The 13,383-nt window shown below is 51.2% G+C and overlaps 1 protein-coding gene across 12 annotated transcripts in view; it reads right to left on the bottom strand.

The window, feature by feature from the left end:
- Positions 1-3,573: 3,573 nt before the first annotated feature.
- The window catches only part of Aire (autoimmune regulator), a 13,321-nt gene continuing 3,511 nt past the window's right edge, over positions 3,574-13,383 (bottom strand). For 2 of the 12 annotated variants that reach the window (XM_028767850.1, XM_028767853.1), the window contains exons 7-14: positions 13,131-13,211; positions 11,354-11,469; positions 10,349-10,448; positions 9,556-9,732; positions 8,282-8,403; positions 8,077-8,185; positions 5,251-5,319; positions 3,574-3,910 (exon numbers count right to left, since the gene is read on the bottom strand). In XM_028767850.1, coding sequence (XP_028623683.1) covers positions 3,830-3,910; positions 5,251-5,319; positions 8,077-8,185; positions 8,282-8,403; positions 9,556-9,732; positions 10,349-10,448; positions 11,354-11,469; positions 13,131-13,211 — 855 coding nt within the window. In that variant the 3' untranslated portion in view covers positions 3,574-3,829. The remainder of the gene's footprint in view (positions 3,911-5,250; positions 5,320-8,076; positions 8,186-8,281; positions 8,404-9,555; positions 9,733-10,348; positions 10,449-11,353; positions 11,470-13,130; positions 13,212-13,383) is intronic. The other 10 variants (XM_028767852.1, XM_028767854.1, XM_028767855.1 and 7 more) reach the window with 5 other exon arrangements.

The raw sequence follows: 13,383 nt of genomic DNA, 5'->3' as shown, positions 1-13,383 counted from the left end.
TATTTTTTGAGACAGGGTTTCTCTGTATAGCCCGGGCTGTCCTGGAACTCACTCTGTAGACCAGGCTGGCCTCGAACTCAGAAATCCGCCTGCCTCTGCCTCCCAAGTGCTGGGATTAAAGGCGTGCGCCACCACCACCCAGCTTGACCAGGAATATCTTGAAATCATCTTTAAAGAAAGCTACCTTGGAACTGGAGAGAGAGCCCAGCAGTTAAGAGCACCCGCTGCCCTGGCACAGGACCCAGGCTAGGATCCCAGCATCCACATGGCGGCTTACAACCATCTGTAACTCCAGGTCCATTGGGATCTGATGCCTTCTTCTGACCTCTATGAGTATCAAACATGTATGTGGTACACGGACATCCATACATGCAGACACAACTCATACACATAAATTAAGTTAAATATGTCTAAAGACAATTTTTAAAAGAAATCTGACCTTAGATTACTCCCATGCGCACAGTTTTAAACCCATGCCAAGCCAGTGAAAGGAGTGGCATCTGGAAGCCTCAGATTCTTGTGGAAGTCTGGCTGAAGAGCACCTGTAGTCAGTCTTGGAAGACACCAAGCAATTAAGCAACAAGGCGTTATCGGTGATGAGGTTCAATCTCCCTTCAGGTGAACTCCGTTTACAAATTAACACAAGCAAAACACCCCCTGCATAAAATTAAGGTAAGTCTTAATACAGTGATGGATGAGGACCTAAAAGTGTGAGCTGAATAAACCATTTCCTCTCTTAAGCTATTTTTCTATCAAAAACAAAACAAACAAACAAAAAACAAGGTAAGTCTTAATAGGTAAACCTGCCTAGCCCAGCAGAGGCAGCTGTTTCCTCAGGTGGCCACTAGGTGGCACTGAAGACCAGATCAAGAAGGCTACTCGGTTAAGTTCAGGACTGTGGTGGGCAGTCCTCATTTGGTTTCTGATGAAGGAGTCCACCCACAGACAGACAGGGACAAGAGATGCCTTGACAATCCCGTGGGCTGCCGTAAGAGGAGCCAGAAAGTGGAGTGAGTGATGGCTCCAGGGACTGGGACCGGCCCCACCTAAAGGCACAAGGCCGTGTTTCATTCCTTTCAAAAGACCAGCCAGACTCAATGACAACGTGAAGCAGAAATACTATGGGTGGTGGAGAGCCGGCGGCATCCAGGAAGTCCAAGAGTGTGGAAGGAAAGGGTGACTGGGAGTGTCCTGGGCACCTCCCTCCCCAACACAAATCAAAACAAACACCCTTGTGTCTCATCAGAGAGCCTGTCTGTGGGTGGCTTCACGGGCCAGGATCTGGGCTCAGGTCCCAGGTAGGGACAAGCTGGAGTAAAGACAGAGAAAGGGCTCAATTTCACGGAGATCCATGGTCCCTGTGAAAGAGGGTTGGACCTTGACTGGGCTCCTCCTTGGACCTGTCTGGAGAAGCATTCTGATGAAGATGGGCTCTTTAGTGTCCTCCAGGATTCCCAAGCTGAGACGCAGGGCACCAGTGCTGCCCGGTGAGAGAGGCCAGTTCATGGCTGGAAAGGGCTGGAGTTGGGCCCTCTCTCCATTTTGGGGGAGGGGTCATCCGGGGAGAACAATCTGGAACTCACGTCAGTGCGTCCATGATGGTATCTGGGATCACCTGAGCAGCTCACTGGCAAATCCCAGCCAGCCCCGCCCCCGCCAACCCCGCCCCTGCCAACCACCGGCACCAAGAATGGTGGACTCTAGGGGGTGTAGCTCTCAGTCTTGTCAGTGGCTTCCCCCACCAGAGCATCTCATAAGGACAGTCGCTGTGTGCTTCCATCCTTCCCTCTGGGAACCCCCCTCCCCCACCGTGATAAACAAGGACGGAGATACCCACGACCGCTCAGGCAGAGGCCTGTTCTGTGTGTCCAGGTTTTACAGTGTGTGGTTCGCAACCCACGCTTCAAGCTCTTCCTCCCTCAGCACCTCCACCTTCCACACTGGGAAGTCAAGCGTGTCTGTGGCACTGTCTCCAAGCTACTCAACTACCCCTGTGACGCCAGTTCCACACCGAGACATTCAAATGCAGCCTGGTGCAGGGGCATGTGCCTTTAATGCCAGCATTTGAGAGGCAGAGGCAGGTGGGTCTCTGTGAGTTTGAGGCTAGCCTGGTCTACAGAGTGAAACCGTCAAGTGTGTCTACGGCATCCCCCTACTCTCTCCTGCCTCTGGCCCTATGTAGCACAGACTGTTGCTCAGTCATGCAGTGTAGACAATGAACAGATGCCACCTCTCCTAGAGCCTGTCATGGTGCTTGCCTGTAGCCTTCAGGGGTGTTGACCTCCAGCACAGCACAGTACTTAGGACTAGGTACATTGGTCATCAGCTTTAGCTCTAGTTCCCTACAGATTATCTTAGGACTCACATAGGGACACCCACACATCTTAGTTAAGGACCTGATGAAGAACAGCTACCAAGTGGCACCAGGGAACCTTTCATATGCCACAGAATTCCTGTGACACCCTTCTGAGACTTCTGTCTGGAGATAAGGATAGGAAATGGCTGGAGACTGGCCCTTGGCTGCACACTTGGTGACAGGCTGACAGCTTAGAGCTGTCAGGGAACCCATCTTTCTGAGAGCAACCCATAGCCTGTCCCTCACCATGCCCAAGAGTCTGTGCTTTGCCTCTGCGCATGGGCTCTGGGGCTCCTCCAGAGTCCCAAGCCATGGCCCAGCACACCCTTGGCCCGATCCCCGCAGTTTCTGGCCTCACAGCCTTTATGTTGTCTAAGGTCAGAACAGTCTGTGCAGGTTCTGTGCCTCCGATTAGAATACCCGTCTGGAACTTGCCTGGAAAAAGTGCTCGGGCCGGGCGGTGGTGGCACACGCCTTTCATCCCAGCACTTGGGAGGCAGAGGCAGGCGGATTTCTGAGTTCGAGGCCAGCCTTGTCTACTGAGTGAGTTCCAGGACTGCCAGGGCTACACAGAGAAACCCTGTCTCGAAGAAACAAAAACAAAAACAAAAAAAAAAAAAAAAGAAAAGAAAAAAAGAAAAGAAAAACTGCTCGGCCGTAGATGTACAGTGGAGATTGGATTTTTATTTTTATTTTTTATTTTTTTTCTCAAGACAGGGTCTCTCTGTGTAGCCCTGGCTGTCCTGGAACTCACTCTGTAGACCAGGCTGGCTTGGAATTCAGAAATCTGCCTGCCTCTGCCTCCCAAGTGCTGGGATTAAAGGCGTGTGCCACCATTGCCCGGTGGATTTTTTTTTTTAAATAAATGAGTAAATGAAGGAACACCAGGGGTGACCAAGGTCTCCAAGGACCATAGACACGTGGCACAGACGGACAGGAAATTCCAAATGGCAAAGGTCTGGGGTAGGACTGATTGATTGGGGGAGGGGCTTTCCCAGGGAGACTGATGTTGGGGTGGAGATGGGCCTAAGCCACACAGGGCCTAAAGGGACACAACAAGGTCCCAAGTTTTGCTTCAAGGGCATGGAATGCTATCACTCCTCCGTGTGCTTCTTCTTCAATACATCCCTTTCCCAAAATAGTGAACTCTTTCTGCCCTGGCCTAGTTTTAAGCACCAGGAGTAGAGATACCCCAAAACAAACATCCACCAGGGAGCACCTCAAAGCACACAAAAGTGACTTTAATTTCAGGACACAGGGCGGCCTTGAGTCTCCACAAAGACCACCGCCATCTGCAAACTGAGTCCTGCCAGCTGGAACCTGCCAGCTCTTGGTGCTAACCAGCCCAGTCCGCTTAGAACAGAGTGGCTGTAGGTGTAAGGTCACTAGGCTTCATCCGATGGGGTGGGGTGGGTGAATGGGTGGGTGGGGGCCGGCGCAATGCTGCCAGACTCCTTCCTGGGTCACCTGGGGTCAGGATGAGAAGGGTGGTGTCTCAGCCAGTGGGCGTGACATGCTCTGGATGGCCCACTGCAGGATGCCGTCGAAAGAGTGCTAGGAAAGAGTGGCACAGGGGGTTAGCGCTGTTGGACGTCCTCGGATACCTACTGTGCCATGTCCATGGGATTGTGACCATCATTTATTTATTTATTTATTTATTTGTTTGTTTGTTTGTTTGTTTTTTTGAGACAGGGTTTCTCTATTTAGCCCTGGCTGTCCTGGAACTCTCTCTGCAGACCAGGCTGGCCTCAAACTCAGAAATCCACCTGCCTCTGCCTCCCAAGTGCTGGGATGAAAGGCGTGCACCACCACTCCCCGGCACTATTTTTTAAAGAGTTATTTTATTTATATGAGTACACTGTTGCTGTCTTCAGACACACCAGAAGAGGGCATCAGATCCCATTACAGATGGTTGTGAGCTGTGGACACTAAGACTTGAACTCAGGACCTCTGGAAGAGCAACCAGTGCTCTTAACCACTGAGCCATCTCTCCAGCCCTACTCATTACTTTTAAGTGTGTATGTGCATATGAGTGTGTGTCTGTGCCTGTATGTGTATGTTTGTCTGTGTGCATGTGTGTCTGTATGTATATGTGTGTGCCTGTATATGTATATGTGTACATGTGTGTGTCTATGTATGTGCCTGTGTTCACATATGTACAGACGCCTCAGATCCCCTGGAGTGGAATGATAAACAGTTAAAAGCCACCTGACATGGCTGCTGGGAACCAAACCTGGGTCCTGTGCAGGAGCAATACTCTTGTATCTCTCTAGCCCCTCAGGTTTGTTTTTGTTTTTGTTTGTGTTTGTTTTTGTTTTTTGAGACAGAGTTTCTCTGTGTAGTCCTGGCTGTCTTGGAACTCACTCTGTAGACCAGGCTGGCTGCAAACTCAGAAATCCACCTGCCTCTGCCTCCCAAGTGCTGGGATTAAAAGTGTGCGCCACCACTGCCCAGCACCCCTCAGGTTTTGGAGATAGAGTTTCATAATGTAATTTAGATTAGCATCCACCTACATCTGCCTCCCAAGCACTGCGAATCAAAGACCTGGGCCATCACACTGGGCCCTACCTTTCCATCTCAAGAAGCAGAAACTTGCATTAGGAGGGGTAAGAGAGAGGTCCCTGAAAGACCCTACCAGCTCTCCCTGAAAAGTCAAGGACTTAAACACCCCTGGTTCTGAGGCCCTGAGGATAACAAGACTCCCAGATTCGAGGCTCCTAGTGGGAGAAATCGGCAGGTAGGAGGAGGCCAGCCCCCTACACAGAAGTAGTGACACATACTCACTGTTCTGGGAAGAGCAGCTAAGAGGGTGGGGTACTACTGGCCTGCTGATACTGCCTGACTGGGGGCAGCAAAGAATCTGTGACTATAGCCCAGACTAGGTGACATATTACCTCATTCAGGAGGGACTCCAGGTCATCCCTATGTAGAACGGGGTCATGACTAGCAGAGTCGTCCCCTACCTGGAACCAAAGCAAAGAGTCAACTGTCAACCCAACTTAGCAGCAGGCTGGGGACCAGAAGCAGGACTCTGACTTGTGGGGGCAGCAGCCTGTACCCCACCACAGAGCAGACTCACACCTAGCTCCTCAGGCTGGGGACACAGGCAGGGTGGGGGAGACCAGCCTGTGATCCCCAGAGAGACATGGTGGCCAGTCAGTGTCTTTCTCTGCTTTTACTGGTCACATGAGCTGTACTTAGTTGGACCTGCCCTGGACATAGTGACAGAGGTCCAGTCAGGAAGCAGCAGGCTCCAGTTAGGAGCTCATAGTGAAGCTAGTGGAGGCCCCACCGATCAATCCTCTTCTTTTTTTTTTTTTTTTTTTTTTTTTGGTTTTTCGAGACAGGGTTTCTCTGTATAGCCCAGGCTGTCTGGAACTCACTCTGTAGACCAGGCTGGCCTCAAACTCAGAAATCCACCTGCCTCTACCTCCCAAGTGCTGGGATTAAAGGTGTGCGCCACCACTGCCCGGCCAATCCTCTTTTTCTAGAAGTGGCTTTCACTTGCCCATCTTCCCTGTTTGTGTCTAGACTCTAGAACAGTGGTTCTCAATCTTCCTAATGCTTTGACCCTTTTTTTTTTTTTTTAAAGATTTATTTATTTATTATATATGAATACACTGTAGCTGTCTTCAGACACACCAGAAGAGGGCATCGAATCTCATTACAGATGGTTATGAGCCACCATGTGGTTGCTGGGATTTGAACTCAGGACCTCTGGAAGTGCAGTCAATGCTCTTAACCACTGAGCTATTTCTCCAGCCCATGCTTTGACCCTTTAATACAGTTCCTCACAATGTGATGACACCCCCCACCACCACCATTGTCGCTACTTTGTAACTGTAATTTTGCTACTGTTGCGAGTCTCAAATATCAGATATTTCCGATGTTCTTGGGCAATCCTGTGGAAAGATTGTTTGACACCAAAGGTTGAGGACCACAGCTTGAAAGGCTCGGCAAAGCTCGCCCTATGCTTTCCTGGGTCCTCCAGCAGAATCCTAGGATTAATAGGGTCCGATGTAGTCTCCCAGATGTTCTCAATCTCGTAAGGTCAACCTGCAACTAGGGGCCCGGATTTATGAGGGAAAGCTGGAGTCTAACCCTGAGCTACCCATACCCTCTGCCACCTTGCATAACACATCTTCACAAGATGTCTCCCTTCTACCCATGAACACAAGGGACAGCTAGGGGCCCAAGCCTGGGGCCCACGCCTATCTCAGCAGTACTGTGGAGTAGCAAATGGCTGGAGCTGGATACTGCCTTTTTCTCCTTAGGCCTCAGATCTCCAGGCAAAGCTCAGTCCCTGCCCAGTTAGTAAAAATGGAGGTGAAATAGAGGTAGACTTGGGTAGGTGGTTCTCGGGGTCATCAAAAGCCAGCAGCTTTCTTTGGCTTTCCTCCCCAAATGGAGATCTCTCTCTCTCTCTCTCTCATATTCTCTCTCTCTCTCTCTCTCTCTCTCTCTCTCTCTCTCTCTCTCTCTCCTTCCCCCTACCCAGACCAGTAGTTGGCCGGCCTGGATCTCCCAGCCATTCTGAGAGCTGTTCTTCAATTTCAGCAGAGGATCTGGCCATGAGGTATCTCCCAGTGGTCTTGTTTTGAATTAAGCCAACTTCCCTGAGGTCCAGAGCTCTCTGATCAGAGCTCTGAGGCCCATGGACTCCCAGGAACCCAGGACCAACAGTGAGTTCATAGCTATTTGGAAGGTTTCCCTTTAAAATACATGGTTTTGTCTAGAAAGGGTTTTACTGTGTTGCCCTAACTGACCTGGAAGCTACTATACAGATCAGACTGAACTCTTACTTACAGAGACCAGCCTACCTTTATTGCTGGGTGCTGGGGTTAAAGTCCTGCCCTATACATCCAGCCTTTCCCTTTTAAATAGATCCAATGTATCAAAATAAGTTGTTTGTTTATTGAAAAACACTTTATAAAAGTAACTAGGGAGCTGGAATTTGTGACACACACCTTTGATCCCAGCACTAGTCTTAAAAACAAACAAACAAAGGATGGAGAGATGGCTCAGTGGTTAAGAGCACTGGCTGCTCTTCCGGAGGTCCTGAGTTCAACTCCCAGCAACTGCATGGTGGCTCACAACCATCTGGAATGGGATCCGATGTTCTTTTCTGATGTGTCTGAAGACAGCTACAGTGTACTCATATGCATAGAATAAATAAATAAATAAATAAAATGCTTTCTTTCTGGGCTGGAGAGATGGCTCCAAGGTTAAGAGCCCTGACTGCTCTTCCAGAGGTCCTGAGTTCAATTTCCAGCAACCACAGGGTGGCTCACAACCATCTGGAATGGGATCTGATGCCCTCTTCTAGTGTGTCTGAAGGTAGCTATAGTGTCTTCATATAAATAAAAAATAAATCTTAAAAGACAAAAAAGGATTAATTTTAAAAAATAAACAAGTCTAGGAAGAGAGTCAAGTAAGTGCCTTTAATCCCAGCACTTGGGAGGCAGAGGTAGGTGGATCTCTGAGTGTGAGGTCAGCCTGGTCTACAGAGTGAGTCCCAGACAGCCAAAGATCTGTAGTGAGACCCTGCCTCAAAAAACAAAACTAAACAAATACAAACAAAAACCAAAAAACAACAAACACCCAAAAATCCCCACCACCCCCAAGAAAGTAATGGGACACACGGTTATTGAATTCGGGTTTAAATTCTCTTCCACTTCCACAGGCTCTCACCTGGACTGACCATACACTGGCCCACTGACCTTGGCAAGTACAGGTGCTGGACGGGGCACAGAGGTGGGCGCAGGCTCGCCTGGGGTGCCTGGTGTGGGAGTCGGGTCTGCGGAGCAGAACTTGCAGCGGAGGTTGGTCCTGTAGGAGCGGAGAGGAGAAAGCTTACTGGCTCGGAGAACTTTCGGGGGTGGGTGGGGTCGCTGGCTACTCTGCCACCCGTGCCACCTCACTCACCCAGGCCGGACAGCAGCCGTCGGGAAGTGACAGCGCCAGTGGAAGGCAGCGGCACAGTGTGCGCACCGCAGCACGTCGGTGCTGTCTCCGCACACACCGCATCGCGCGCTTCGTGCTGGACCCTGCAGGAGCGACATGGGCGGTAACCCAGCCTGTGTCCTGCTCACCCTGTTATATCCTACCAGCCCGGGTTAACTGGGGAAGCTCATGGTTTCAAGTCGCATGAGTGGGACTGTAAGTTATTGAGGCCTTGATGTTCCAAGGGAGGCAGGGGTGACCTTAAGAAATGTCAGGAAGCAGCTGTCCAAGCTGCTTTCCATGGGCCATTTAGCTCTGATCCCACCAACTGTAGGACTCCAGAAGTGCTTTGGAGGAGGGGGGAAGGGAGAGGACTGTGAGAGGGGGTAACCAGGAGGGGGGAAGGGAGCAGCATGTAAAGTGATTAAGTAAAATAAAAAAGAGCCGGGGGCGGTGGTGGCGCACACCTTTAATCCCAGCACTTGGGAGGCAGAGGCAGGTGGATTTCTGAGTTCGAGGCCAGCCTGGTCTACAGAGTGAGTTCCAGGACAGCCAGGGCTATACAGAGAAACTCTGTCTCGAAAAACAAAAACAAAGCAAACAAACAAAAAAAAGAAAAGAAAAGAGAGAAAGAAAAGAAAAGAAAATTAAATTTAAAAGGGGGTGAGGTCCAAAAAAGACAAAAAGAAAGATAACCAACGGAAGTGGGCAGGATCTGGGGGGTTCTGAGATGTTTGTTGTCCTGCCTCACGGTGCAGGAGGATGTATTACCAGGATAACCAAGCTAAGCCTGTCTGTCTGTCTGTCTTCCTTCCCTTCTTTCTAGCTAATTCACTATTTATTTGTGGTTGTGGTTGTGAGCGTGGAGATCAGAGGACCACTTGCAGACCGTGAGTCTTTCTTTCTACCACGTGAGTCTTGGGAATGCAACTCAGGTCCTCCATCTTGGCCATGAGCCCTGCCCCCCACCCCCCAGCCATCTCCAAGGCCCAGATGGATTTGGGGACTATCAGAGTTGTGTGACAGGGCTGATATCTTTGCAGGAACCCTTCCTAGGTGCTCTCCCCACAGCCCCTGTGCCCACTGTTAGAGGAACAAGTTTCTCTTGACAGAGCCCTCCCCTGACTCCAGGAATGTCGATCTAATTCCTAGCCCTTGGGAGTCCACCAGAGGTCCTGTTTTGGGCTTACAACTGTCCTGTAGGTCCAGAGCTCCCAGAAGTTAGTACCCAGGCCCCAGAGGTCCCCTTCACTCACCGGCTGCCCCTCAGTCCCAGCACTCAGTAGAGGGCATGGTGCTGAAGGCTCCAGCAGAGGGGCTGCAGAAGGAAGGGCTGGTAGGTTCACGTAAGTGACCGCAGCATCGGAGCTGGCTGGGAGCTCCCTGGACAGGCCCCTGGTTTTCTCTGAAGCTGACCTCAGTCCCAGGAGGATCTGGAATTCAAGGGTCAGCATTCAGGGGCCACAAGGCACTGCTCAGCACCACCTAGGAGTCAGGACTGGGCTGCTGTGGTGGGTCTGAGGTCGGAAAGGCTTGGTACAGGCTTAAGAGATGGTTCAGTGGCTAAGAGCACTGGCTACTCTTCCAAAAGACCTAGGTTCAAGTCCCAGCACCTACATGGCAGGCCACAACTGTCTGTAACTCCAGTTCTAGGGGATCTGACACCTTCACACAGACATACATACAGGCAAAATGCCAATACACATAAAATAAAAATAAATTAAAAAAAAAAAAGAAGAAGAAAAGGCTGAGTGTGTGGCTCCATGGCTCTTAGATCTGGTGACAATGGCCTCGGGGCCAGCCAGAGCAAACCAGGTTTCTAACAGGAGAGCTCCCAAGGCTTTTAGAGACTCAACAGTGGAGAAGCAGGAGGGCCAGAGCCAGCTTGGGAAGCTGTCCTTTATCCTTTGGCCCCTCAACCCCACAGGGAATTCAGCAGAAAGGCTACTCAGGAGGCCTGAACAGAGCATGGCACTAAAGCCCGGGCATGCAGAACTCACAGGAGAAGCTGTAGAGAGACAGAAGGCAGGTGACCCAATATAGGCATACCGGAGTCTCCGCAGGTGGTTCCAGGGGCCTGGACTGCACAGGCTGGGGCAGGTTCTGCTGGACCCTGCCCTGGAGGCAGCAGGAGCATCTCCAGAGGCCACTATGTAGGAAGCTACTAGTCACAGGCATGCCAAACAAAGCAGAGATCATAGACCACCCACCCCCAGAACTGTAACGGCAGAGATGGCTTGAGGACCCTCTGTGTCACCGTGCTCATTCACAGATGGGAAGCCAAACCCAGGAATAAGAGTCAGGTACCATCAGGGAAGTTGAGTAGGATGTGGGCTATTTATCCCTGGAGGGTGGCTCTGGACAGAGAGTCAGGGTCCCTATAGTGATTCTCTGCTAATTCTTAAGAATACTCTGCTCAGTACCCCTCATCGCCTGTGCCTGCTTGTCATATGCCTGCCCTGTGGGCTCCCTCAGGTACATTGTATCCATCCTCAGTACACCCAGGGTCCTGTAGGGATGGGCCAGTGGGGGAGGGGAGATAAGGGCCGCTGCCTTCAGCTACACTGTTTCCATCCTCAGTACACCCACAGTCAGGTCGGGATGGGCCAGTGGGTGAGGGGAGGTAAGGGCTGGAGGGGAAGGACCCTGGTGGAAGCAGTCAGAGCCCAGGCTAGCCCCCACAGACTGCTGCACACTTCCCCTTAGAACAGAGGGCTGTGCAGTCAGTGATTGGGGTAACAGTACATCTTTGTGGGAGTGAGATGGGGAGGGGGGGTGGGAAAAGGCCTGTGCCCAAATATGGCCATCTTTGCCTCAGGACATCATATTATGGCTGCCTTTTGGCCTGTTGGCCCTGAGTGGCCCACGTGGCAGGGCACAGAGATAGCTTCCGGTATGGCAAGAGAGTCCTACCATGTCCACAGCTCTTCCTGAAGGGCCCTCACTGTCCTCTGTGGAGGCTGGTAGGCTTCCTCGAGGTCAGTGGATAAGGACGGTGGTGGATCAGGGTGGCCAGGATATAAGTAGCAAGCAGGGATGGAGAGGTCTGCTCACCTGGGGATCTCCTGCAGAGGTGGGGACAGGCAAGCCAGGTGGAAGGCCCGGGGACAGCCATCACAGCAGATGAGTTCACCTCCGTCGTGGCACACGGCACACTCATCCTCGTTCTTCTGACCAGGCAAGAGGGACCCAGAACGGAACACAGTGCCCGCCTGAGAGACCGGCTTGGGACAATGCTCACCACTGGGGACTGGCTCCCAGGTTCCCTCTGGGCTCTCTCATTGGCCCCTGCCTGACCTCTGTAATGTCTCTACAGTACTGGCTCTCACACAGACCTAGGGGGTGTCCCTCTCAAGAAGAAGTGCTGGATGCCAGGCAGCTCCCAGTGGGAAAACTCTGCTAATTAAGGTCAAAGTCCACCTGTGACCCAATAGCCTCTGGGCTCAGGGCAATATAGGCGATTCCCTTTTTTTTTTTTTTTTTTTTTTTTTCGAGACAGGGTTTCTCTGTGTAGTTCTGGCTGTCCTGGAACTCACTCTGTAGACCAGGCTGGCCTCGAACTCAGAAATCTGCCTGCCTCTGCCTCCCAAGTGCTGGGATTGTGATTCCCTTTATTAACAAGATTTCTCCTTCTTTGACCTTGTCTGGGGAATTCTAAGCCCCCCACCTAGGCCTCTACCTGAAAAATGTCACGTACGTAGCCTCAGTTAGATTACAGGACCAATTTCCTTTCTCCTGATAAAGCCCCTGTTCATCCAGTACCTAAGATTCCTGAATTGCTGCCCCTTGCTAATGAGTCATTTCAGGTACCCCAAGCCCCCAGCTGATGATCTTTGCCCATCCTGGATGTCCCTACCCTCAGACCCCCCAAAAAACGTTATAAGCCTTGAATCACCCTAAGTAAAGTTGATCTGCCTCCTGATAGCTGGTCCCAGTGCAGTCCGGGCCAACAACCCACGAGAGTAGGGAGACCCACAGTTCCCTAGGTTGACCACCACCCACCTAATAGGACAGCCGGTGAATGGGCCTGTGGGGTTTCCTGTTAGTCCTGGGTACCTCCTGTCATCGTCCCATTTTCTACCTTATGCTTTTATCAGGATGGAAGGAATTCTGAGTCTGGATACCACCTCCTCAAGAAGCTCCCAGATGCCAGGCCGTGCTGGCCCACGCAGTGACCACCACATACATGGGAATACTTTCACAGGCCCCCAGTAACCAGGGCGCTTTTGTGGAGCCGGACAGAAACTGGACCCTCCTACCCTTGATGCCTGGGGCCAGTAGAGTACCTGGCTCTGAGGTGTTGGGATCCATAATCAATGACAGCAGCACAACAACACCAGTGATGCTGGGGAGGACAGGATGAGCTTGATATCCTCAGATAGCCCTCATACTCGGGCTATCTCTACCCTACCCCCAGCTAGAATGCTTTTTGTAGGCTGGATGGAATGTGTGGGTTTTTTGGGTTTTGTTTTTGTTTTTTTAGTTTTTGTTTGCAAGACAGGGTTTCTCTTTGTAGTCCTGGATGTCCTGGAACTCTGTAGACCAGGCTAGCCTCAAATTCACAGAGATCTACCTACCTCTGCCTCTTTAGGGCTGGGATTAAAGGCATACACCACCCAGCTGAAGGTGTGATTTTTTTTAAAAGCAGCTCGCCTGCCTGCTGTGACTAATTTGAAATTTCCCAATATGCATTATCTTCGGAAAGAAAACTTCCAAGAAAGAGCAGAGGGGGAGGAAGTGGAGGAAAGAGAAGGGAGGGAAGAGGAAGGGAGCTGCCCTCCATGTCCTAGCCCCCCCCCACACACACACACACTCCCTTCTTGGGACTTACCTGGTGAACCTGGGGCTCACTGGGGAGGGGTGGAAGGGGAGGGACCCCACACTGCTGGCCCACTTTCTGTTCATCTCTACCCTAGGAGAGACACGGGGTCATAACGAGGTAGCCAGGGTCAGGGAAGATCTATGTGGCCACCAGTAGTACCAAGTACCTCTGGGAAGCAACTCCCAATCCCCAGGAAGAACTCTAGGCTTTTTTTTTGGGGGGGGGAGGCTATCAAAGGAAGGCCCAACTCCCCCAAAATGGA

The sequence above is a fragment of the Grammomys surdaster genome, unplaced genomic scaffold (genome assembly GCF_004785775.1).
Source record: "Grammomys surdaster isolate TR1022 unplaced genomic scaffold, NIH_TR_1.0 183, whole genome shotgun sequence".
NCBI classification, from domain to species: domain Eukaryota; kingdom Metazoa; phylum Chordata; class Mammalia; order Rodentia; family Muridae; genus Grammomys; species Grammomys surdaster.
Note: the sequence above shows the minus strand (reverse complement) of the source record. Positions and strands in the feature narration are given on the sequence as shown.